General features: G+C 54.1%; 1 protein-coding gene across 13 annotated transcripts in view; it reads right to left on the bottom strand.

The window, feature by feature from the left end:
- Window positions 1-25,509, bottom strand: part of MAPK8IP3 (mitogen-activated protein kinase 8 interacting protein 3) — a 44,015-nt gene extending 18,506 nt beyond the window's left edge. For 4 of the 13 annotated variants that reach the window (XM_027961817.3, XM_027961822.3, XM_027961819.3 and 1 more), the window contains exons 1-6: window positions 25,014-25,509; window positions 12,350-12,470; window positions 6,856-6,926; window positions 6,588-6,679; window positions 4,006-4,029; window positions 1,915-2,059 (exon numbers count right to left, since the gene is read on the bottom strand). In XM_027961817.3, coding sequence (XP_027817618.1) covers window positions 1,915-2,059; window positions 4,006-4,029; window positions 6,588-6,679; window positions 6,856-6,926; window positions 12,350-12,470; window positions 25,014-25,331 — 771 coding nt within the window. In that variant the 5' untranslated portion in view covers window positions 25,332-25,509. Of the gene's footprint in view, window positions 1-729; window positions 841-1,914; window positions 2,060-4,005; window positions 4,030-6,587; window positions 6,680-6,855; window positions 6,927-12,349; window positions 12,471-25,013 lie in introns of those variants that run through there. The other 9 variants (XM_027961821.3, XM_027961824.3, XM_027961825.3 and 6 more) reach the window with 8 other exon arrangements.
- Between the last annotated feature and the right edge of the window lie 1,208 nt (window positions 25,510-26,717).

Raw genomic sequence — 26,717 nt, 5'->3', positions numbered from 1 at the left:
CTTGCCCCGCCTGGTCACCCCGGGTGCCACCCCTCCTGGGCTGAGACTCCTCCACCATTTGCGTCACCGCTAGGAGGGGCTTTCGTCCCGGTGCTGTGTCCCTAGGGGACACTTGGTGGTGTCTGGAGACATTTGTGGTGGTCAGAGCCAGAGCTGGGGGTGGGTGGAGGTGGGGTGCCCACAACACCCCACAGGGCACAGGACAGCCCCCCAGCCACACACACTTGGCCGCGTTGCCAATGGGCCGCGGTGAGAGGTCGCCTGCAAACACTTTTGATTTGGCTTTGGGCTCTGCAGGCTAGGGCCCATTTGTAAAGGACAAACCCTCTCCTGCCCACAGCGCTGTGCATGTTGTGGGCCCCTGTGACGGCCCCCTGTGCTCTGTCCACCCACGCGACAGAGGCGTGTGGGTAATCCATGGTGAGGAGGGGGGCTCCTGCTGGTGCCCGAGGAGGCCAGTACGTGAGGCTGCTGTCCCGGGATTTCACAAGGACGGGGCGCCACGTGAGCCCACGCCACACGGAAGCACACATTTCCAGACCACCTGACTCAACGGCCATGCTCCCTGCCTGTCTGTGACTTGAACGCTTTTGCTCCCTGGGCCTCCTGACCCTGGTGATCACTGCGGGGGTGAGGCGGCATCACCAGGCCTCCCTGGCTCCCCGAGCTGTCCGTTGCCCTACAAGAGGCCACCACTTACCCACAGGACACTCCCTGGCCACTACTTACCTAAAGAAACCTGCCAACCTCTAACACCAACGTGCAGCAGTGGCCTCCAAATGCCACTCCAAATCCCACATCCCAGCGGCCGTGCCTCCCATGAGGAGCCACAACTGTTTGGTTAAAACACTGAAAGTACAGTACATAAAAACAAAAAACAAAACAAAAACAACAAAACAAATTTAAAAATTAGGAAAACCTGAAAACCTACAGCATAAAATAAAAAGAACTTAAAAGTAATTGTTAAAAGAAATCAAACAAAACACACCTATGAACTAAAACATAAAAGACTATGGTTTATTAAAAGAGGACGATTTCAGACAACGCAGGAGGAGGAGAGACGTGGTGAGGACGTGAGGGGCGGTCCAGGTGGCCGCCCCACCTGCAGCTCTGAGGCCCACGCGCTCGGCAGGAGCCCTGGGGAGCCTTCTGCCCAGACCCCACTTGCCGGCGGGACCCTCAGTAACTGGTGGGCACGAGGCTCACTCCACAGAATGAACGCAGAGCGAGTGGGCTCACTTTCCAACACAGCTGGTAGCTGGCAGCCTCCTGAGGCCTGGCCGGGTGCTGCAAGGCCGGGGGGAAGCTACAGGGAGGCCTGGGCCCGGGTCCACCCCTGACCTGGAGGCCAAAGGCTCTGCCGCCCACAGGCACCCTCTGACGGCCTCGGAGGGGCATCACCAGACCCAGGGCGGCCTCATCTCCCACAAGGTGGCCTCTTCACGGTCAGGAGGTCCGTGGCCTGCCTTCTCCAGGCTGATGCAGCCCACAGACCAAGACACGCGGACAGTGCCGGGGAGCCCTGCATGAGTGCCTGCCCTTGGCCTTGTGGGACCCCAGTGCTGGGGGGCAGGGCGCTGCTCACTAAGCTGGGCAGCCCGGATGTCCACCTTCTCAAGCTTGGGCCTGGAGGTCATCAGCACAGGCGGGCCAGGGAGAACAGCCCAGAGAAGAGAAGCTACCCCCGGCCTCCGGCCTTCTCCTAGTTGGAGCGCAAACCTGGGACACCAGGACCACGCGCGGGGAGAAGCCTGGTCTGGGGTGTGGTGAGGGATGGTCGCTGTGCTCAGCCCTGCCCTGGGCTCGCCCTAGCACAGGCAGACTCCCAGAGCGGCCGGGACCCTGTGCGGACAACACCCTCCTGGACACAGTGGGGCAAGGCGGGGCCCCCACTCCGCGGCACGGCTACAAAACCTGGTAGCTGGAGCTGAGCTGCAGCTGGCCGAGGTCACTCAGGTGCCAGTGGTCCCCCGCAGGCGCGGGCTTGCCCCCCATCTGTGCACGTACCGAGCCATCGGCCAGGGGGAAGACGCTCAGGGACGTGGGGCGCTCCTTCCTGCTGAAAGGCAGAGAGAGGACAGGGAGGGTTTAGAGGAGGGGCTCCCGAGGCAGGGCTGCAAACCATTCCTGGACGCACGGGCACCCACGGTGCAGCTAGGGTTGCTCCCCCGGATGCCCCTGTCCAGGGCTGAGTAGGCCGTGACGGTCTGGGCCCGGCGCCTGAGACCCCCACTGACTGCAGCCGGGCTGACTAGCCTGCTCACTCGCCCGGGGCACCTCCGCTCCGCGGTGGTCCTTCGTTCCATCCCCCTGTTGCAGCGTCACCACCCCTTCATTTGCGTCCACTGTAGACAGAGGCCTGCACGGCAGGGCCTGCGGCGGCCCTGTGGCTCCGCCGGCGGCACGACTGTCTTCTCCTTGGCCAAGCTTCTGCCTCCAAGGGTCAGGAGGGGTCAACCTTTCTCCCCTGCTGCTTGTCCCGTCACTGCTATCAGGAGCCCTGGGTCTGGAGTAGAGAGCTCATGCTGTCTGCAGCCACACGAGTTTTTTCCTCGCTCCCAGCGGTTCCTCCTTTTAAAGCTCCGCAAGCAAACTGGGAACGTCCAGTAGGCTGGATGGAAGCTCAGAGCCACCTGCCGTGGCCGGTCAGTCCCTGGAAGACGCTCTGGGCTGTTAGTGGTGAGGGCACAGAGCCAGGCCCGGGGCGGCGCAGAGTCCATGCTGCTCAGAGCCTGGTCAGGCCAGGCGTCTGGACCCCTCACACAGGCGCTGAGACGGGGGTGGCGAGGCCGCTTCAGGGGTCCCCAGGGGCTGGTTCAGAGGCTGGGCTGTCTGGAGGGGGGAGCCTTCTTCACGGCGCCTGGCGGTGCAAGCGGTGGACAGGCAGGTGGAACGGCCAGGGGCACAACTCCAGGAAGGAGCTCTCTGCTGGGGATCCCCCACAGCTCCGGGGCTGGTGCGGCTGGGCCCCCCGTTTCCTGCCTGTCTGTCCTGCTCAGGAGGATGCTGCCCCTGCAGAGCAGCGTCCTGGATCCTTGGGGCCTGGCTGTGCCCTCCGGGGCTCTTCTGTGGGGACAAAGCCAGAGGAGGTGCGCCTCCTCCGTCACCCCTTGTCCCCCAAGACAGACGGTGCTTTCTACAAGGCTCAGCCATTACTTAGAAGGAGCCTGGATGGCAAGCTAGGCAGGCTGGGTCCGTAAATCCACCATGGTTCTCCCCAGGGCTGTTTGCTGGCCGCAGGCCTTGGCCCCGGGCGTCCAGGGAGGCAGCGCAGCCTGTGGGCTCCTCCTTGGGGCTCCCAGCCTTTGCTCGCTGCTGCTCCTCCACGGGGCTCCGGTGTGGGGGGCTCCTCTCCTCGGGCCCAACTCTGACGGGGGGCTGCACACCAGGGTCCTCTGGGCCAGGCTGTCGCCAGGTGCCACAGGGCAATGTGACGGTAGGGGCAGCATGGGGCCGCCTGCCTCCCAGGACGGCACTCTTCTCCGCCGCCCGCCTCCACGGCTCTGTGCACGCATGGAGATGGCCAGGCCCAGCCCCCCGATGGAAATCCTCACGAGGGGTGAGTCCCACGTCCTCTCCTCTCTGAGCCTCAGGAGTGTTCGCTGGGGATTGCTGTTGGCTGGCCATCCGGAGCCCGCCCGGCGCTTGGCCAGCACATCCTCCTGTTTCAGCCCGTCCACCCCCGAGGCTGCAGCCTGAGAGGGCCACATGGCTCACAGATGGCATGCCTCTGGCTCTGGGCTGAGCGACCGAGCTGGGCTGCCTGACGCCGGGCGCAGGGTCTCCACCGGCACCTGCCACCTCCTGGGGTGTGGACATGAGGTCCAGCCTGTGGCCGGCAGGTGTTGGCCAGTGGGGCCTGCATTGCTCCCGTCTCTGAGACCCACCCGCCCTCCTCAGCCGCAGGCTCTGCAAACGTGCGTCCGGAGCGTGCGATCGACGCACGACCCTGGCAGCCGTCCGGGCTCCCCCAACCCGAGGCCCGGGGACGGCTGCGGGCTTTACCTTCTCCTCCAAGACTGGCGAGGGCTGCGGGGCGGGACAGCACACGGCAGGGCGGCACACGGCGGGACGGCACACAGTGGGGGCAGCACACAGTGGGGGTGGCACGGGGCGGCGGGGGGCGAGACAAGAAGACAACATTAGAGGGCGATGGTCGGGGCTGGGGGCATGTGTGGGCACACGGAGAGGAATGGGCCCCACGGGAACAGACTGACGTGGGACACGCAGACGCCTACTCCAGACGGACACAGGACACAGAGACACACACCTTCTTGGCTTGGACGGCAGGTGGCACCCACTCAGACAGGGTGGGGGGTAAGCGTCCTCCCCCAGACGCCCTAGCACACGCGGGCACAGCCGCGCAGTGGCAGGGCACACGGTCACACACGCCACGTTCGCGGCACAAACATGCTCATCAGTTTTATTCTAGACACACAGGTTCATGACACGGCCAGGGATGGAGGGAACCGGCCGAGGCTCAGGGGCCAGTGCTGAGGAAGAGGCCCTCCTGGGGGAGCCCTCACAGGATCCAGAGTCGCGGCAGGACAGGATGTACCCCAGAGGAAAGCGGGCCTCCCCTCAACCTGCCGTACGGGCCCCAGCGGGACGGTGCTCCCTCTCCTCCCATCAGGGTGCTGTCTGGACGCAGGGGTGAGGCTGCCACCCACATGTGTTCACCTCGAGTCTGCCCGAGGCCGTCAGACACGCATGGGGCCCCGGAACCTCTCGATCACAACCCAGGTCCAGGCGGGGCTGCAGGGCATTAGAGCCCAGTTCCACATGCTGCCGCAGGCACGAGCAAGCGATGCTGTGCCCTGCGGGGAAGGTGAAGCCAAAGGCGGCCAGCCAGCTGGCAGGGCGACGGGCGTGGCCCAGGCATGGCCCTGCCCTCAGCCTCCCACACAAGCACTGCTCTGGCCACCACCTCGACACACACAGGAAGGCGCCTCTCCCCCTCCAGGGCAGGGGGCACAGGCGGCAGCCCCCACGCCGCTTTCTGCAGGCAGGGGTCTCCTCCCTGGGGCTCTGCTCTGGAGGAGTCTTAGCAGAGCCTGAGAGCCTGAAGAGGGCGAGGGTGAAGCCACACCCAGGAGGACGGGAGGCGGGCCCCAGAACTACAGAGGGAGCCCCCAACTCGAGGCTGGTGCTCGGTGCGGTCACTTGGGAAGTCCCTCCATGACTCGTGGCAGGCGTGAGACGTCCGTGGTGTCGGGCAGCGGCAGCCTGGAGATGGACATTGCCCACCTTCAGACAAACCTCATCCAGAAGCAACGTCTACAGAGGCTGTGTGTCTGAACAAACTCTGGTACATATTCCCTCACTAAACTCTCACAGAGCCGGGGTCACATAATGACCCGACACCCTCTCCTGGGGCACTCGTGTTTCCAGAAAGGAAGCATCCACAGCGGCTGGAGCCCCTCTCCCCACCGGAAGCAGCGAGACCATCTGAAAACAGGCTGGGGGCCTGGTGCCCATCCTTCCCAGGCTCTGCCAGGCCTTGCGGACACACTGCACTTCGGTTTCGGATCCGAGGACGCAACAGCTGTGCGCACCACAGCGGGCGAGGAGCTGGCGGGCCCGGCCTGGACGAGCTTGAAGTATCTTGATTGCAGACATCACCCACCAAGGAGGAGGCGCTGAGAAAACAGAGCCTTTACGGGACGGACCAGGGGCTTCAGGCACTCGTGGGAGGAACAAAGGGCCGCAGCTGCAGAGGCAACTCCACTGGGGGGCGAGGGGCGCTGGGGTCCAGCCTAGGCCCCTCCTCCTTCCGCCAGCCTGGGAGAAGGCCTCCGACTGTGCGCTCTCCGGGGACGGAAGTGTGCTTCTGTCCTGACTGAAGATGGACCAGGACCAGCCTGGCCTCTGCAGGTGTCTCTGCTCCCCGAATGAAATTGGCGCGGGGTGCACAGCTGTGTCTGCTGGGCCCCCAGGGGGAGGGGCCGCCCCCACTCCTACAGCCAGTTCCCGCCACTCGAGCTGGTCATGGCCGACAAAGTCAGCACAAACACGCACGCACGCATCTCAGAGGGAGTCTTCAGCCCCCTCCCATCCTGGTGGATCCTGTTTCCTTTATTTCACAAAAGAGAAGATGAGGTGCAGAAGCACGTGGTGACCCGTAACACGTCGCAGAGGATGAGGCCAGGGCTGGGCGCCTCCCATTCCCGCTGACCGGCCCCAGGCCCTGGCATCCTGCAGGACCCCGCCCGCCCCATCCCTGGGCGTGTCTGCTGGGGACGGAGCGGCACCTGGTGCCACCCCAGCTGCCGTCCTGTGACTCACACTTGTCACGCTCTGCACACACCTGCAGGTGACTGCCAGGTGCTCTGAGTGCTGGTTTTGAGGCTACAAGTACATTTACAAGAGTAGGCGAATTCACCAACGCGGAATCGGCAAGTATCAGGATCCACCACGCGGTTCCCCAGGAAACTCGTGACTGCCCACAGCCCCGCACCCGCTGGGTGCCTCCTCAGCACACAGCCTCCCTCACGCCACGTGCTCCGACCGGACACGCCCTTCCTGAGCCTGGGGTCACGCCCTTCCTGAGCCTGGGGTCGGGGCGCTGGGGTGCAGCTGGCTCCTACCTCCGCCCTGGCAGGCTGCCCTCCGTCTGGCTGTTTCCCCCGACCTGCTGCATCTTGGACCTCTCGATGTGCTCCACGTAGGTCTGGATCATCTGTGGGGATGGCATGGCTGTGTGATGCTGCCGGCCCGCCCCGGCCGCTGCTCTCAGGGCTCCGACAGAGGAGGAGGCAGGGCGTGGGGGCCGGGCGCCGGCCGCGCGGGGTCCACGCCCGCCGGTCCAGCGGGGCGCCCGGGAGGACAGAAGGCGGCCGGGCCGGCAGCACCCACCTCCGTGTGCCGCTGGTGCAGCGCGTTGTACTCTTTCTTCATCTCCGACTCCCGCTCCTCCAGCCGGGAAACTGGAAGACACAAGCCACCCGCCTCTCCAGGTCACAGCCTGCGCCTGCTCCGGGCTGGCCTCCGGGAGCAGAGGGCTGCAGAACCCACACCCAGCGCCCTGAGCCCGGGGGCGGCTGCATCCGCGGCGACTGCCCTGAGGACACGAGCAGGCGGGCTCCGAGAGGGCCAGTGGGCGAGACTCGCACGGGCCTCAGTCAGCGGGCAGCTCCCAGGTGCGGGCGGAACCCACGGGCATGTTGAGTTGTGGCGAGTGTGGACAGGAAGTAAGCGGATGGTTTGTGAACAGAGGCTGAATTAGGAAGTAAGCAGCCTCTGACACACGTTCAAGAGAAGAAAGTCCAAAACACAGGGTGTCCCTCACTTGGACCCGGGGCTGAGAGGCGGGGTCATGACCATGCCATCTCTGGGCTGAGGCACTGGGATGGCCCCCTGCATGCTCTGTGAGTGCCCGGACCGCCTGGAGGGCCACCCCAGGGCCACCGGGCCTCAGACACCCTGCGCCCCTGGGCCTTGGTTCCAGCCGCAGCCCAGCGGAACTCGGCACAGAGCATGGGATGGGGCCCGGGGCAGCCGCGCCCTCCCCTTTCCGTGGTCCTGACCCCCGGCTCTGACCAAGTGGAAAATTCAGAGTGTGTCTTGGAGCTTATATGTGTTTTCCTTCTAAGAAGAGGTGTCCTGTGTGCTCAGTCGTGTCTGACTCTTTGCAACTCCACAAGCTGTAGCCTGGGTGGCTCCTCTGTCCATGGAACTCTCCAGGCGAGAGCAGCGGAGTGGGTTGCCATTTCCTTCTCCGAGAAAAGATGAAAAGGGTCATATGTGAAAGTATTCTAAGCGAAGGGAGTGTGAAGGACTCTGCGGAGTTACAGAAAGGGTGGATCTGTGCCAAACTGAAACGGGCCCCTGCTTGTTCTCACCGAGCAAGGACGTGCGTGTGCGCGCGCGCGCGTGTGTGTGTGTGTGTGTGTGTGTGTGTGACTCTATCTGTGTGTGTGTCTGTGTGTCTGTGTGTTTGACTCTATCTGTGTGTGTGTGTGTGTGACTCTATCTGTGTGTGTGTATGTGAATCTGTGTGTGTCTGTGTGTGTGTGACTCTGTGTGTGTGTGTGTGTGTTTGACTCTATCTGTGTGTGTGTGTGACTGTGTGTGTGTGTGTGACTCTGTGTGTGTGTCTGTGTGTTTGACTCTATCTGTGTGTGTGTGTGTGACTCTGTGTGTGTGTGTATGTGAATCTGTGTGTGTCTGTGTGTGTGTGACTCTATCTGTGTGTGTGTTTGACTCTATCTGTGTGTGTCTGTGTGTTTCACTGTGTGTGTGTCTGTGTGTGTGTGTCTGTGTGTGTGTGTCTGTGTGTGTGTCTATATGTCTGTGTGTGTGTGTGTGTGCACTGCCATGGCCACCGGTCACCTACACGCTCACCTACAGCACCTGTGGGGTATTGGCTTCAGCAAATGGCCTTCATGTCTTGGTTTGGGATATGATAGACCCAACCACCAAACTTTTCTATTTAATTTCATCTTAACTTTTCAGAATGTGGACAGTGGACAGAATGTGGTCCACTGGAGAAGGGAATGGCAAACCACTTCAGTATTCTTGCCTTGAGAACCCCATGAACAGTTTGAAAAGGCAAAATGATAGGATACTGAAAGAGGAACTCCCCAGGTTGGTAGGTGCCCAATATGCTACTGGAGATCAGTAGAGAAATAACTCCAGAAAGAATGAAGGGATGGAGCCAAAGCAAAAACAACACCCAGTTGTGGATGTGACTGGTGATAGAAGCAAGGTCCAATGCTGTAAAGAGCAATATTGCATAGGAACCTGGAATGTCAGGTCCATGAAACAAGGCAAATTGGAAGTGGTCAAACAGGAGATGGAAAGAGTGAACATCGACATTTTAGGAATCAGCGAACTAAAATGGACTAGAATGGGTGAATTTAACTCAGATGACCATTATATCTACTACTGTGGGCAGGAATCCCTTAAAAGAAATGGAGTAGCCATCATGGTCAACAAGAGTCCGAAATGCAGTACTTGGATGCAATCTCAAAAATGACAGAATGATCTCTGTTTGTTTCCAAGGCAAACCATTCAATATCACAGTAATCCAAGCATATGCCCCAACCAGTAACGCTGAAGAAGCTGAAGTTGAATGGCTCTATGAAGACCTAAGACCTTTTAGAATTAACACCCAAAAAGATGTCCTTTTCATTATAGGGGACTGGAATGCAAAAGTAGAAAGTCTAGAAACACCTGGAGTAACAGGCAAATTTGGCCTTGGAGTAAGGAATGAAGCAGGGGAAAGGCTAATAGAATTTTGCCAAAAGAAAGCACTGGTCATAGAAAACACCCTCTTCCAACAACACAAGAGAAAACTCTACATATGGACATCACCAGATGGTCAACACCGAAATCAGATTGATTATATTCTTTGCAGCCAAAGATAGAGAAGCTCTATACAGTCAGCAAAAACAAGACCGGGAGCTGACTGTGGCTCAGATCATGAACTCCTTATTGCCAAATTCAGACTTAAATTGAAGAAAGTAGGGAAAAACCATTAGACCATTCAGGTATGACCTAAATCAAATCCCTTATGATTATACAGTGGAAGTGAGAAATAGATTTAAGGGACTAGATCTGATAGATAGAGTGCCTGATGAACTATGGAATGAGGTTCGTGACACTGTACAGGAGACAGGGATCAAGACCATCCCCACGGAAAAGAAATGCAAAAAAGCAAAATATCTGTCTGAGGAGGCCTTACAAATAGATGTGAAAAGAAGAGAAGCAAAAAGAAAGGAGAAAAGGAAAGATATAAGCATCTGAATGCAGAGTTCCAAAGAATAGCAAGAAGAGATAAGAAAGCCTTCCTCAGCAATCAATGCAAAGAAATAGAGGAAAAGAACAGAATGGAAAAGACTAGAGATCTCTTCAAGAAAATTAGAGATACCAAGGGAACATTTCATGCAAAGATGGGCTCGATAAAGGACAGAAATGGTATGGACCAAACAGAAGCAGAAGATATTAAGAAGAGGTGACAAGAATACACGGAAGAACTGTACAAAAAAGATCACGACCGAGATAATCATGATGGTGTGATCTCTAATCTAGAGCCAGACATCCTGGAATGTGAAGTCAGTGGGCCTTAGAAAGCATCACTACGAACAAAGCTAGTGGAGGTGATGGAATTCCCCTTGAGCTGTTTCAAATCCTGAAAGATGATGCTGTGAAAGTGCTGCACTCAATATGCCAGCAAATTTGGAAAACTCAGCAGTGGCCACAGGACTGGAAAAGGTCCATTTTCATCCCAATCCCAAAGAAAGGCAATGCCAAAGAATGCTCAAACTGCCACACCATTGCACTCATCTCACATGTTAGTAAAGTAATGCTCAAAATTCTCCAAGCCAGGCTTTAGCAATACGTGAACCGTGAACTTCCAGATGTTCAAGCTGGTTTTAGAAAAGGCAGAGGAACCACAGATCAAATTGCCAACATCCGCTGGATCATGGAAAAGCAAGAGAGTTCCAGAAAAGCATCTATTTCTGCTTTATTGACTATGCCAAAGCCTTTGACTGTGTGGATCACGATAAACTGTGGAAAATTCTGAAAGAGATGGGAATACAGACCACCTGACCTGCCTCTTGAGAAACCTATATGCAGGTCAGGAAGCAACAGTTAGAACCAGACATGGAACAACACACTGGTGTCAAATAGGAAAAGGAGTACATCAAGGCTGTATATTGTCACCCTGCTTATTTAACTTACATGCAGAGTATATCATGAGAAACGCTGGGCTGGAAGAAGAACAAGCTGGAATCAAGATTGCCGGGAGAAATATCAATAACCTCAGATATGCAGATGATACCACCCTTATGGCAGAAAGTGAAGAGGAACTAAAAAGCCTCTTGATGCAAGTGAAAGAGGAGAGTGAAAAAGTTGGCTTAAAGCTCAACGTTTAGAAAACTAAGATCATGGCATCTGGTCCCATCACTTCATGGGAAATAGATGGGGAAACAGTGGAAACAGGGTCAGACTTTATTTTTTGGGGCTTCACTGCAGATGTTGATTGCAGCCATGAAATTAAAAGACACTCCTTGGAAGGAAAGTTATGACCAACCTAGGTAGCATACTAAAAAGCAGAGACATTACTTTGCCAACAAAGGTCTGTCTAGTCAAGGCTATGGTTTTTCCAGTGGTCATGTATGGATGTGAGAGTTGGACTGTGAAGAAAGCTGAGTGCCAAATAATTGATACTTTTGAACTATGGTGTTGGAGAAGACTCTTGAGAGTCCCTTGGACTGCAAGGAGATCCAACCAGTCCATCCTAAAGGAGATCAGTCCTGGGTGTTCATTGGAAGGACTGATGCTGAAGCTGAAACTCCAATACTTTGGCCATCTCATGTGAAGAGTTGACTCGTTGGAAAAGACCTTGATGCTGGGAGGGATTGGGGGCAGGAGAAGAAGGGGACGACAGAGGATGAGATGGCTGGATGGCATCGCTGACTCGATGGACACGCGTTTGGGTGAACTCTGGGAGTTGGTGATGGACAGGGAGGCCTGGCATGCTGCGATTCATGGGCTCGCAAAGAGTCGGACATGACTGAGTGACTGAACTGAGCTGAACTGAACTTTTCAGAGGAATGAAGGCACCTGTTATCTAGGTAGTGAGATAAGGCAGCAAACTAGGCCTTAGCCATCCAAACCTCTATCTCAGAAACCTGAAGTTACAGGGGTCCTTATAACTTTAACAGTAGAGTTTTATTTTTATTTTTTCCCTTAATAATTGCTTATTTGGCTGTGCTGGGTGTTAGGTGTGGCATGTGGGATCTAATTCCCTGGTCAGGGATCAAAGCCAGGCCCCCTGCACTGGGGACTCAGAGTCTTAGCCACTGGACCAGCAGGGAAGTCCCTGACAGTATAGTTTAGACAATGACTTCTAGAGCTAAAATAATATTTTTTTTTATTAAAAACAAAATGCTTTCCTCGCCTCTCCTTGCAAGGGAGAGGGTGTTCCCATAAGCAGCCTCCTGGGCCAAACCTTCTCCAGGAACTGTCCCTACAAGGGCATCCCTTTTGGGGTCACGGAGGAACACCCGCTCCCCAGGAGCACTCACAGGGGCCTCAAACCACCACTGGGGAGCCTGTCCTGAAAGGCCACACAGAGATTGTGCATTTAGGGCCAAACTGCAGCATTAAGCAAACATGCTCTGTCATCAGAGGGGCCTTATTTACGTACTTTATTTATTTCCACAGAGGAGTTAAGGCCATTGACAGACACACAGAGCCGTGTAAAGAGAGAAAACAAATAACTGGGGGAATCACAATGAAGATGAAACATGGCTCTCATCACCCAGCCTCCCTCCCAGCTGGGGCAGGGCTGGGGATGAGTGCGTTCAGGAACTGTTTCCTCCCTCTGGCTCCCACTTACTCTGATCTGCATAGTTTTTGGCCTTCAGTTCCAGCTGGCGGGTCTGGAACTCGTAGTGTTCCACCTGGATTTGCAGCTCTTTCTTCTCTTGTTCCAAGGCATCTTCAAACTCAATAAATTTCTATACGTGCAAGGAAGAGAAACAGCAGGTGTTGTAAACGTGGGCGGGCCAGATGACATCGGCCCCTCAGAAGGGCAAGGGCTTGGACTCAGAATGTGGGCCCCCCCACCCCAGAGCCCCTTCCCTTCCCTGGGGAAGAGGAGGGCCAGACAGCTCCCCAAGAGTGGACACCACGGCCTTCCGACCAGCTGCCTGGGAAGTCATTCGGGGCCCTGAAGCTGGAAGGGCCCACTCGCTCACTTTAATCTCGAAATTCTTAATAGCGTTTATTCATTTTTGATGTTTTAAAAACAATTTATTTATTCGGCTGCACTGAGTCGTATTTGTGGCATGCAAGGTCTTTAATTGCAGCACGTGAGATCTAGTTCCCTGGCCAGGGATCAAACACGGGCCCCCGCACTGGGAGCATGGAGCCTTAGCCCCTGGACCATCAGGGAAGTCCCTCTTAATAGTTTTTAAGCAAGAGGCCTGCATTTGAGCCCCCTTGGCACTGAGCCCCACAAATGACGTAGCTGTGGAAAAGACTGAACCCTGAGCATCTAAAAGAGGCCGGGCGTCCTGCCCTCCTAACGTGTATCTCGGTCACTGCTCAGCTCAGGATGCCGTCATTCGTGGAATAATTAGCAACGCACAGTGCTGCTCTGATTCTTTTAAAAACGGGGAGGGGGGCTGTTGGTCTGGATTTGGAATCTGCACCTTATGTGGTAATTTTCTGAGCAAGATTACTACCAGATCAAGTGAGAAGAAAGCAGTTCACAAAGGAAAAGAAAATCCTACACGTTCTTAGGAGGAAACTGAGCTTAACTCTGACAGCCTGGGGTGAAGCTGGGCTCTGGTCCCCAGGGGATGGACCAGGTGGAGGCCTCCAGGACACACAGCCCGGCCACAGCCCTCATGGGAGCTGTTAAAACCTCGATTGTACTGCACGGGAAATGGAAATATTAGTAACAAATTTCATTTGTAGGAAGTATACATGTCAGCTGGGTTCTGAGGATGTCAAGAGGCTTCAGGGGATGGGAATGTGAAGCGGCTTGTGGGTTCCAGGTTTCAGGCATCTGGGGAGTTGATGAATTCACGATGGCCACAGCTTTATTTCCCATAACACCTGCACTCAGCCCCTCAGCCCCACTCGGGGCCCCAGTGACGCTTCTCCCCGCATCAGCTTTGCAGAGGTCTTTGTGCTGAAAAGCATGGGGCTCCTGCCCGCAGGATGCCTCACCCAGAACAGTGACAAAGAGGGGCAGGACCAGGGAAGGGAGTGAGAAGGAAACTCTGCACTGATGACATCACATACAACTTAAGTAAAATAAATGATGCAGAATATATAACCCGCTGCCAGGAAAACGCACACAAACGGTGCAGCTGCAAGAAAAGCGAAAATAAGCGGGTTTGAATGACTGTGGTCACGACCAGCATATGGAGAACAGACATACTATTAACCGACTGGTAAAGAAAATTTTTAAATTGGGTAATTTTAATTCCCATTACTAAAAAGTGATATAAACATATACTTTTATAGAAAAATCTTATGACAGTGCTAAGTGAACTTAGAAAAAAAAACATAGTTCTGCTGTGCTATCAATGATTAATCAACAAAACCAAATTCTAGCATCCAGAGAGCACCAGATAAAACTGGGTGACATTCTTCCAGACTTGTGTGTGTGTGTCTGTGTTGGGCGTGCCGTCATCTTGTACATGGTATCTGGGTCTGACTCACTCCTTCGTTTCTACTAGAACGTCTTTCCACACTAAGAGCGGTATTCTACCATGCCCACTTCTGACAGCTGTATGTATGTTCCCCTGAGGGTCTGTGTGTGCAGGGCAGACTCTACTCAGCTAGCATTGCCTCTTGTTGGACTTCTAGCTCGCTCTGCGGGTGGTTTAGTCACTTAGTCGTGTCTGACTCTTGCCACCCCATGGACCGTAGCCCGCCAGGCTCCTCTGTCACAGCTCATTATGTCCTTTCTCCAATTTTCTGCTACAGGTTCTTACTTTTCTTAACAATGTGTAAGGACTTATTAGATCCATTCAAGAATTTGTCTTCTATGCTACAAGTATTTTTCCCAGGATGTACTTTGTGTGCAACATAGAAGTTGATTCACTTAGTAATTTACCCTTTCTTCATGGCTTTGAGGGCTACCTTTGTCATCTGCTAGATTCTAAGACTATTTCAGTCTCTATCTGACCCAGTAACCAAAGGTTTCCTTAAACGTGCAGTGCTATAGCATCTTCTAATGGCCGATACACAGTCCACTTCTTCCGCCTTCCTTACCAGTACTTCGTTTATTCCCACTTGTGGATCCTTCTTGATTAAGCGGAAAGTCCTCCTCAATCACTTATTTATTTATTTATAGGTTTATTGATTTGGCTGTGCTGCATCTCATTTTGGATATTCGAGGGATCTTCGATCTTAATTGCGGCATGTGGGATCTAATTCCCCAACCAGGGATGGAACCTGGGACCCTGACCTGGGAGCACAGAGTTTTAGCCACTGGACCACCTGGGAAGTCCTCCCATTTACTGTGTTTATTTCTTGAATCGGACACAATTGAAGTGACTTGGCACGAATTTTTTGAATCAGCATTTTGCCTGCCAGGAAGCATCGGTTCTTTGGGCCTCAGGAAGGGGTCCTTGTTTTTCATGACAAAATGCTCAGGGCTGGACTTGGGAGGAAGGGAAATCTCACCCTGAGCCAGTGAAGAGAGGTGCGATGGGGCAGAAGGAAGGCGGGAAGTGGGAAGAGCGAAATTCTCCCTCCCTATAAACCGAGCCTGGGCCCGCGTCCAAGCTGGAACACCAAGGTTCTACACAAAGAAGAGCACTCTGCGGGACCAACCGTTTCCCTACGATTCCCACCTGTATCTCATCGTGTTACCTGCGTCTCATAGTTGACAGCTAAAACGATTTTGAAGCAAAAGACAGCGTAAGAGAAAGCAGATTAAGAGGGTCAGTGAGATGTTTCTAAATCTGTCCTGATAGGTGGTCACTAAAACCCAACACAGAGGGGCTCCCCAGGTGGTGCTGGTGGTGGTTTAGTCGCCGAGTCGTGCCTGCCTCTTTCGACCCCATGGACTGTAGCCTGCCAGACTCCTCGGTCCACGGGTGGCACCAGTGGTAAAGGATTGGCCTGCCAATGCAGGCCACACAAGAGACACAGGTTCGGTTCCTGGGTCAGGAAGATCCTCCGGAGGAAGAAATGGCCACCTGCTCTAGTATTCTTGCCTGAAAAGTTGCTGAGTGAGTGAAAATTGCTCAGTCGTGTCCAACTCTGCAACCCAGGCCAAAATACTGAGGTGGGTAGCCTTTCCCTTCTCCAGGGGATCTTCCCAACCCAGGGACTGAACCCACGTCTCCGGCATTGTGGGTGGCTTCTCTACCAGCTGAGCCACCAGGGAAGCCCAAGAATACTGGAGTGGGTGGCCTATCCCTTCTCCAGGGGCTCTCCCTGACCCAGGAATAGAACCGGGGTCTCCTGCATTGTTTACCAGCTACTAAGGAAGCTCAGAAAGTGTTTAATTGAATAATTCTTGATTTAAAACAAAATATTTGAGGGAAAAAAAATCCAATGCAGATGAGTCCCCAGAGGCCTGGTCACGCCATGAATCAGCTCATTGCTTTGCGATCACCATTGGGTGGCAGCATCTCCTCAGATGAATGAGAAGCCCCTAGAAACTCACAGGGGACCTCCGCCAACTAGAGGGCCATCCCTCGGCCTCTGCTGGGCTGGACCAGCGCCGGGATGCTGAAGGCTCTTGGTGGGTCGGCGACCACCGCACTTGGCACTTGCGGAGGAGCCGTTCCTTGCCCGCTGCCTCGGGGGTCAGCCTAGAGCTGACTAGGGGCTCCTCAGGAGCTCTGCACCCACGGAAGCATCACACACGCAACACGCTGCTCTAAGCTAAGCTTGAAAGATGTCCTCTTTCTTCTCTTCCTGAAAAAACTCTTACAACATCATTATAGTAATTTTAGTTAATGAAGAGGCAAGCTAGCTCTTCAATTGAAACGGAAGATCCAACGTCACCTTCGTCAAATATTATGAGGGATAAACAATGTGTAGGACTAGTGCCTGGCCAAGACTCAACAGGTACTGGGTCTTTGGTTCGTATGAGGAACTGCTTGGGGTGAGACTTGGGATGAAGTAAGAATCCCCCGGACAAGTGAGGCGCAGCTGATGGGATAAAGTAGGGGCTTTGAGGCTGGTGGTGAAGTGAGTGCGGAAAAGTGGTTGAAAATCACAGTTCTCCAAAATGAGCTGGGGGAGGCGGGGAGAGGGGTTAGGAGGGAACTAACTAACCCCTGGGTCAAAGTCACAAAAAGTGCAATAGGTGTTCTCAAGGAAGCAGAACATACTTTATTTAGAGATCATTTTCTTTATTTTACTAATTTTTAAAACGTTGATTTTTATTTATTTGGCTGCGCTGGGTGTGGCCCACGGGCTCTTCGATCTTCATTGCGGCATTCAGGGTCTTTAGTTGTGGCATCTGGCTCCCTGACGGCGGATCGAGCCTGGGCCCCTGCATTGGGAGCGGGGAGTCTTAGCCACTGGACCACCAGGGAAGTCTCTTGCAGCAGCTACTGAATCTTTGCTTTGGGTAAGCAATCCTCAGGGCGAGACTTGGGATGAAGTAAGACAAATGAGAAACGATTGGTGGGATGAAGAGGGGCCTTTGAGGCTGGGGGGTGAAGTGAGGAAAGCGGGTAGCAGCTGGGGAGGCGGGGCGAGGGGTCAGGAGGGAACTCTATTAACTGGGTTAAGGTCACAAAGATCCAATAGATGTTTTCAAGGAAGCAGAAAGTATTTGTATTTACAGATCATTTACTTTATTTTAAATAAATATTTATTTATTTGGCAGAACTGGGTCTTAGTTAAGCAGCACACAGCATCTTTAGCTGCAGCATTCGGAGTCTAGCTCCCTAAGCAGGAATCGAACCCAGGCCCCCTGCACTGAGAGCTCGGAGTCTTGGCCACTGGACCATCTGGGAAGTCCTAGACCATTTGCTTAAGATTTAAGAGAGTCAAGAATTTTCAGGGGTGGGGCGCAGGGTAAGTTAGGTCTATAAAGAAGTCTTCCATAAGAAAGCTAAACATTTTTCCATTTTTATTGAATATGGCCATTTCAATGTATCCAATACGAATGGGAATGAGAGGAATAAAAGTTTTAATTTACAGCATTTGGGTCGAGTGGGTCAGCTTGGTGCTGGATGGTGAAACAGAATGAATCTCTTGTCTGAGACATGGTTCGCGCATGGTATGTCCTTGGGACACCCCCAGAAGGCTTGGCCACAGCCAAGTGAAAAAGACACACACCAATGCACCACAGATCTGAGTTTGTTTGGAAATGTCATCTGTCCAACCAAGGCTATCCCAAGTGTCACTTAGCGCCTAGTGACACACAGAGGTTCAAAGCCATCTCACAAGCAGTCTTTTGCCCCCAAAGAGCAGCGACGAACAACTGACAGTTGAGGAAAAGGCATCAGGGTGACTTAACCGGAATGCTGAGCTGGGAAACCCCTGATTCCCACGTCTAGATACCAATTTACCACACGATCCTCTTTGCAGGTTTTGTTTCTAAGATACACTTTCCCCTCCCTCCCACTAAAAAAAAGGGCTCTGTTTTAAAATTAAATTCAGCGTTAGTTTTTGGAATTTACTTTTTGGTGAATTTCAAGGTACACACGGAAGTAACCTGAGATGTGGGCTCCTGTAAAATCCAGGAATCAAGGAGGCTTTTCTCAGTGTCCCATTGATCGAGAGCATTCTTTCCAGTCTATACATAAAATCCAACTTAGGGAGTAAACTGACTGCTTGTGTCAAATACAAGATTAAAGCAACAGAAGCCAGCAGCCCCAAGTTCAGAGCGTGAGAGAGGTCACTGGGCAATCGCTCCTTGTAGCACAGTCATTAGAGTTCTAGTAACGATCACAACAGAGAGTTATTTTACTTAAAGGCAAAGTAAATTAAGACACTAACTCCAATCCTTCCCTCTTACATATGTCCTTTAGGCCAGGGTCACACACAGGAGATAATTCAATTCTGGCTGAATTGAAACATACTCAACAGGGATCAAAGATTTTGTTCTTTTGCATGTAATTCCTTCCTGAGGGTGAGGTGCAGAGTGTATTTCCAAAAGAAAAAGCCTCTTCTGGGGTGTCTGATCTGAGGCAGGCAGAGCGGTGCAGGCTCTGCGCCCGGGGAGACCCCTCTCTGGATGACGGCTAGTGCCCAGCTGCTGCCAGTGACTTCTGTCACAATCGAGTGTTTACCGGGTGCTCACTGACGTGATGAACTTGTGAGACCTCACACCTTGGAGGTTTTTCCCAGCTTTCTTCCCATATCCCTTGACTGCTATCGTTTACGTCTACAGTGCAGTGTGGGCAGGCGGGAGAGAGGGAGGGAGGGCATGTCTGCATTCAAGCTTCAGACACGTGTCTGCGATCAGGCTGGGCCTTCCAGGTGGCGCCGGTGGTAAAGAACCTGCCTGCTAATATAGGAGACATAAGAGACGCAGATTCGATCCCTGGGTCGGATCCCTGGCAGAGCGCATGGCAACCCATTCCAGTATTCTTGCCAGGATAATCCCATGGACAGAGGATTTTGGCAGGCTACAGCAGAAAGGGCCGCACAGAGTTGGACATGACTGAAGTGACTTAGCACACATGTACCCTGCTATCAGGACAGTGGAAAGAAACCCAAGCACTAGGTTGGATTCATTTCAGAAAAATGCAAAGATTCTTCATTGAGGTTAAAGGCAGATCAGCATCCGCCTGAGAGAAATTCCAACAAATGGCACTGGTTTAATTCACACCGATTTTCAAGAGCTGGTAAGATAGACAGGAAAGATGTGTGTGTAAAATCTATACACTGTAATACATTATATACTTATTTAAGCATTTTATGTTAAATACTAATATATACTTTGCATGTTGAAATCCATATTACATTTCTTTACTATATATGACATGGTTGGTACCAGAGGAAGGAAACAAAAAGGAAGATAAGACGAAAACTGAGTGTCTGGACCTGGGAGAAACTTCCCTGGGGGACGTTTCTCTTCAGTAGGTCGTGCTCTCTGAAGCATTCTGAGCAGTTTACACAAACTTCAATTTCCTAACCTTCTTGGCTTTTATCTCCCTCTCAGCCCAACAGGAGAGACCGAAGGACGGGGTCTTGTGTCCGGAAGCACACACCGCAAGCCCGAGGCCTCACGCAGGGGGACCCGCCCGGATGTGGGTCCAGTTTGCTGGGGGAGGGGGCTGCAAGGGGCCGCACAGGGTGAGGGGGCAGGAGCCCCAGCTGCAGCTGAGCAGAAGGAGGGCCCCCGGGGCGCTGGAGCAGAGGCAGGGCCAGGAGCCCACCGCTGCTGAAGATCAGAGTCCAAGCGCCTTGACCCTGTCTCACAAGCCACCACTGGAGCTGCGCTCTGCCGAACCTGGTGCTTCCCAAATCTCTTGACCGTGAGGGGCTCAGACAAGGCCACTGACTTATGACTCCACGGCTCTGGGTGTTGGCGAATGTTTCCTTCCATGGGGAGTGAGCCTTCCCTGTCCCGGTGAAAGGGACGCTCTCCTGGGACACCCCGCCAGCTACTAGCGCATTCTAACCGCCTGGTTCTCCTGCCCGTCTTCCCGAGGGGACTGATCGACGCCCCACAGTGGGCTGCACTCGGCAAGGACGGGATGAATGAAAGAAGGACCACAACCCGGGTAAACCTCACGTCGTTTTGCCCGTGAGAGAAGCCTGTCCAGACAAGAACACATCCTGCAGGATTCCGTTTGAACAAAGTCCTAGAAAGCGCACACCAAGCTACAGTGACAGGGAGCAGCCCGTGGTCACCTGTGGAGGGGCAGCGGGGAGAGACCACGGGGGCAGGGGCGCAGGGAAATGTGGGGACGGTGAAGGCCAGCGTCATCTTGACTGTGAGGATGGTTTCTCTGGTGTAGACGTGTCAAAAGTCACCAAACCGCACACTTCAAACATTACAGTTTAGTGTTCTGACCTCACAAAGAACAGAACAGAAGGCCGGGCTCTAACTGTGAGCTTTCGAGGTGCTGGGAGTTCCCTCCAGACCTCTCCTCAGCCTCTCGAGAATTTCATCACCTCTCTGCTGTTTCCTAAATAGCTAGAATACCTTTTTTTTTTTTTTTCTCTCATTAATATTTTCTTCTGTACTTCTGTTTCAAAACCCATTACACTTTGGGGTCTCCTCTCTTTGTAGAACATGTTCACTGAAGGAAAAACACTCCCCCTTTTCTTACCGGAGGCTATGAAACAAGTCACAGAATCATCTCCTGCCTGCCCTTACAGGACTGAACCACACCATCCACAGCTGCACTGCCCAGTTCCCCAGCTCAGCCACGTGTGGCTATTTAAACTTAAATTAATTTAAATTACATAAAAAAAATAAAAACTTATCCTCAGGAGCCTGAGCCACACGTGAAGTGTGGGCCTGTGTGGACATAACACAGCGGAAATTTCTGTCCTCACACAGAGCTGTGTCAGACAGACAGACGGATGGATGGATGGCTGAAAACCACAGAGGGCGGCTTTGCCCTCCAGGAACCAGAGAGCTCAGCACGGGGCAGGAGCAGAGGAGAGCCGTGCTCCTGCCTTGGGCACACACGCACAGGCAGCTGGCATCTCTGTGGGACCCGACCTTGGAGCAGGAAGGACCAGAAGGGCACTACCTCTGGCTGAGCAGGAAGCAGAGACTCTCTGCCCTGCGGGGCCTGCTTGTTTCCATGTTTAGGGAGAGTCTGGTGTGACTGTAGAGCTCTAATGGACCAATATTTAGAGGCGACCATGCAAGGCAGATCCAGGCACCAAATCTTAATGGCTTCCTCTAAGAAAAGCTAAGAACTGAAAAAAAAAAAAAAAACCAACTGCTTTAACACGACAACACGGCAGAAGAAGAAACTGCACACCTGTCCAAGCAGGGGTGAGTCTACGTCTGTAACGTGGCACGCAGGAAGAAAACCTCCTGATTCAGCGCGATGATTCACTTATGGGAAACGCCAAGTGAGCCTCACTGTAGAGTCGGACGATGGCTTCTGCCCCTCTAGCTTCATGCTGTTCAAATATCTCAAGTGAAAAGCCTTACTTCTGTACAAGGTGATTCGACACAGTTTTGGATAGAAATAAACTGTCTAGCTTGTAAATGCTGAGCAAACACCCACAGCCCCATCTCACCGCACTGGAGTCGCTGAGGAGGAGGAGGGGGTGTGTCAGTAGTAGTTTCTTTAGGGCCAAGAAGGTTTTCAGGCAGAGGAAGGCTAGTAAACCCACACCTTGTCTCTCGGACACTTGTCCTCCTGCGAGCCTGCGCTTGAGCCCTGCGCTGCTCAGGATCAGAGCCAACACGGCTGCGGCCCGAGCCTCCCTGGGGCCGCCGTGGGCAGGGCGACGTGGGCTGCCCACTCACGCCCGGCCGTCTTGATCAAATGCCCGTTTCCAATCTCCTTTCCCACTGAGAAAGAACTCAGTGGGTTTTAAACACATTGTATAGGACACAGATTCAGCATTTTTAAGGTCTCTGTAGAGGCTTCAGAAGCCAGCAGCATCCATTTAGTCCTGCAAGTCTGAGCGGGACTCGCTGGCCCAGATGACAGGGACAAAACCCTCATGGTCAGAGATCGAGGCACCCCAGGCTGGCCAGCCGAGGCCACCTCATCAAGGTGCTCTTCCCTGACTCAGTTAGACCGACCTTGCCGCAATTCTCCAGGCAAACAACAGCCCATCATGGGACTTGGCACTTGAGATGAAAGCAATGTGCCACCTCTGGCAACCCACTGGCTTTACAGGGGGTGCCACGTGGCTAGGGCAGCCAGAGAGGGGGAGATAGACTGCAGGGCGTGTGGCTCTCAGAGGCGAGGCTGGCACCCCAGAGCCTGCAGACTCTGGGTTTGGCCCCCTCCCGGGCTCCGCTGTCTCTAGCTACCGTCGCTCCCATGGATGAGCCACCTGGGGTCAAGAACATACTTGCCACCTCTCACTGCGGCTTTTACGGTCAAGAAGTGTGGGGCAGGGCTATCTGCCCTGCTCCAGGCTCCCTCTAACTCTGCAGATTCCGAGTGCTTGGAAGGCTGCAGCAGCTCAGGTTACCCAGCTCTGACTAAGCCTTCCTGAGCAGGGTGACCCCAGAGCAGGAGCCACTCTGCATCACACATACACACACGCCTGCAGCCGGGGCTGGGCCGGCTCCCGGGTCTCAGGCCCTCATCTCTGCTCTCAGGCCCCGCCTGCAAAAAGAAGCCAGGCCACCATGTCTTTTCTGTCTGCTGGATTTAGTAAATGAGCTCAAGTGCAAAAATGGTCACAGAGTTTGCCACCCCCCTCCTTTTTTTAAAAGATTTTTTGACGTGGATGGTCTTTTGAATTTGTTATAATATTGTCTGCTCTACATCCCTGTTTCCTAGCACCTAGGCATGTGGGATTTTAGCCCCCCAACCAGTGATCAAACCCGCGCTCCCTGCACTGGAAGGCCAAGTCCCAATCACTGGACCACCAGCGAAGTCCCTGGCCCTTTTCTTGGTTGTAACCTCATGTGAGGTCTCTCCAAGGGCACATTATAACCATCAGATCACAGCCTGCTTGCCCACCAGCCAAGCGCTCATGTGCTCTGTGGCTCTGCTCGGCAGCTCTTAATGGTGGGGGCGGGGGTGGGGCTCGGCCTCCAGGGCACTCTCCCCAGGCGGTGCATGCACCCAGCTCTCAGTCCAGGGGCGGCAGCGGGAAGGCCAGAGGCACTCTCGTCATGGCTACACTGAGCACAGCAGAGCAGGGGCCTCATCCACACAGAGCTAATTCTTAGGCTAGAACGTTAGGATTCTCAACCTGAAGGCTGTCCATCTTTTTCCTTTGAGTTTCTTCTCCTCCACTACATTGACCACACAGATACAGGACGAAAGAAAACAAACCTACTCAAAACCTCAGTGAGGCATCAAATGGCGGCTGAGAGCAGTCAGAGAAGTGGGCGGTGCTGCCCAGCATGAGGCAGCCACCGGCCCTCGGCTGGTGAGGGGAGCCCCAGCTCTCTGCCCCCCCATAGCAGCACGACATGGAAGGACTGGGTCCTGGCCTGTTTCTTCTAGGCCATGTGACCTTGGCCCACCCCCAGTTAGGACCAGTTCTTTTCCCAGTAAATGCCTAGGGCCACTCTGAACTCTAGAATCCCACAAGCTCTTGCACCCCCTTAAGTCGAGAGTCCTAAATCAGTTCTGGTGGAGCCTGGCACCCCTATCAATAGGCAACCTCCTTTTGACAGATGGATGGAAAACCCCGGAACAAAATAAGCCACCGTAAGTAGGGACAACACAAGGCATGGTGGAATTTTATAAACATGCTTTAAACCAAATGAAGAGGACATAAACTGCCCTGCCTTAAGAAAACGCCAAGATACTGAAGCAATCTTCCATTTCAATACTAAAATTTAAAAAAAAAAAGTGTTAACCCGAATTAATTAAAAAGAAATTTAATTCATTTAATAAGAAACTTCCTATTCATAAGTCAAAGAGCATCATCACCTAGTGCCTGGAAGAACATCAGAACCTCAGGGCTTAGAGATCACCCAGGGCAGCGGACTCATATGACTGATGGAAAATCAAAATCCGGAAGAGGGGCAGGTAACATGGGCAAGGTCACAGACACAAAGCAGGAAGGAGAACCCAGGCCCCCTGAATCCACCTGGCTCTGCCAATGGGGCTAAAGATTTCACAGCGAATGAATGAAGGTAAGAGGTGTTCCCTGCAATGCATGACTCTTCTAACCGGTTCACAAATAAGTGAGCTCCAGGCTATGGAGGTATCCGAGAGGACGACTGAATACTTCAAAATTCTACTTTTATCTTCTCAGAAGCCACAGTGAAATTTCTCAGCCTTTCCCACATGAGCTGACCATCTTCCCAAAGGAGGAAACCACAGAACAGAGCACTCACTTCCAGAAACCTGGAGTCTTTCATCTGATGCAAGAGCAACCTAACCATGACTTTGGTTATGTGTTTACGTCAGTCACCAAATTCACCCAAGTCACCGACCCTCAAAACACTGGGTCAGAGAGGCACAGAAAAGATCCGACAACACCTCTTCTGGCCGCAGAACCCTAAGACCATAAATCCCCTTTCTGGAAGGGTTTAGAATTGCAGCAAACCAGAAGTAGCAACTGCGGTCTAGAACACGTTTGCGTAAAACACACACACAAAAGCAAAACGAACTGGCGTCTGCGACGAGAGGGGGACAGAGGCGGCCCGGGAAGGTTTAGGTGGCAAGGTCCCCCAGGGACGCCAGGTGATTCAGGGCTGGGGCTCCCAGCTGGAGCAGCCTGCCAAGAGGAAAGGGGAGCCAGGGCTCACCCCCGGGTCAGGCTCACACCCCGTCGGGCTCATCCCGGGATCGGGCTCACCCCCCGGTCGGGCTCGGGGCCCCGGGGGCACTGGTGGGCTGGGCGGGGCTGGAGCAAGGGCCCGCGCAGGGCGGGGGCTGAGGGCGGGTCCCCGGGCGGGGCGGGGCGGGGGTCCCCGGGCGGGGCCCCGGCGCAGCCGGCCCACGCACCTCCTCGGCCTGCTTGCGCAGCGCCTTCTCCCGCTCGTACTGGGTGAGCAGCTGCTCGTTGTCCTCGCGCAGCAGCTCCAGCTCCACCTCGTGCTCCTGGTTCTCGCTGAGCACCGAGTCGAGGTTTTCGAGAACGTTCACCACGAGAGGCATCAGCTCCTTGACCACCTCCTCGTCGTAGCAGTGGATGAGGCGCTCGAACTCGCGGTAGATGGAGCCCGCCAGGCCAGACACCCGCTCCGACATCACCGAGCCCGAGCAGTAGTCGTCCTGGTAGACGACCACGCCGCCGCCCTCGTCCATCTGGATCTCCATCATCGTGGCCACCGCAGCCGCCAGCGCGGCCCGCTGTCCGCCGGCGCGCCCGCCCGCCCCGGCTGCCCGTGGTCCGGAGGCCGCGGCCCGTTGTCGCCGCCGCAGCCGCTGTCGCCTCAGGGCTCAGCCGCCGCCGCTGATGCTGATGCTGCGCCCGTCACTCAGCTGCCGGAAGTCCTGCCTCCCGGAAGTCCCGCCCACCAGACTGCTGGGGGCGGAGCCCGCTGGGTCCCCGCGGCGCTGAGCCGCTAGGGGTCGCAGGGGCCGTGACGTAGGAGGAAGCCGGTCCCTGGGCCGGAAGCTCGGTTGAGCGGAGCAGGGAGCGCTTCCCGTCACGCGTGTCCGAGGCGCTATCACCCGCGCCCGCGACGCCGGAGCGAACTTTTATGAAGTAACGGCGTCTGTCCGGAGAGTATATATAAATGACCCTGTACGATTTAAGGACTTAGCGAGCGTACGTGTATCCACCCTTGCCTACAAAGAAATGGGCGGTATCCTCGCGCGCCCCTCCCTCCCCTGAGGTGCCCGCGGTGCCAGCCTGGTCGCTGTGGACCTTCGCTGCACCGCAGTGCGTGCTCCTGAGTAGGCTCTCCCAACTCCCTCCCCAGTGCCCGCGCCCTCCCGTGTTCCCTCCGCAAGTTGACCGGCTCATTCCTGATCCAGTAATGAACTCCCATTTAGTTCACTTCTGTATCCTGGTATTGTGTAACTTATTTCCCAGTGTCACTTGAGCTGTGTAACCTAACTCCTATTTCAGCGATTTTGGGGGGGTGCGGGACACATGGGATCTTTTTAGTTCCGACCAAGGGATGGCACTTGTGCCCCCTGCAGTGATGGCGGGAAGTCCCTCAACGGTTAAGTTTCCATCCTGTTTGACTAATTCTACCAGTTTTTATAGGCCCTTATTTCTTCCACTTTTAGCCACTTGATTTGCATTTTGTTCCACCGACAGATCTGAGGCCGTGAACCTAAGACATACATTTTCAGCTTTGGGGACCACACAAATGGTGTGAATCCTGATCAAAAACCCTTAAGTGGCAGCTTAGTGCCAACAGAAATGATTTTTATCCCTGTCCTTCCTGATGCAGTGCTTCAAAGTGAAGTCCTGCTAACCTGATTGCACCCGTGAACGTTCCTCTGGGTCATGCCCTAAATACTGTTGCATTCTTCCCCTCGCTGTATGGATGCTCACCCACCCCACTGAGGAACGGTGGGAGCTTTCAGTCTCACATTCAGCCTGCCTGGGGTTTGATCCTGGCCAACTGGAAAACAGCCTGAAACAATTACCAACCTCCTGGGAACATTAGGAAGACCGTGAAAGGAGTTTAATATCATCTCTAGCAAATAGTAAGCATGCAATAAATATAGACATGTTTTACTTTCTCAAAA

The sequence above is a fragment of the Ovis aries genome, chromosome 24 (genome assembly GCF_016772045.2).
Source record: "Ovis aries strain OAR_USU_Benz2616 breed Rambouillet chromosome 24, ARS-UI_Ramb_v3.0, whole genome shotgun sequence".
Taxonomy (NCBI): domain Eukaryota; kingdom Metazoa; phylum Chordata; class Mammalia; order Artiodactyla; family Bovidae; genus Ovis; species Ovis aries.
This window is presented reverse-complemented; position numbering and strand designations above follow the sequence as displayed.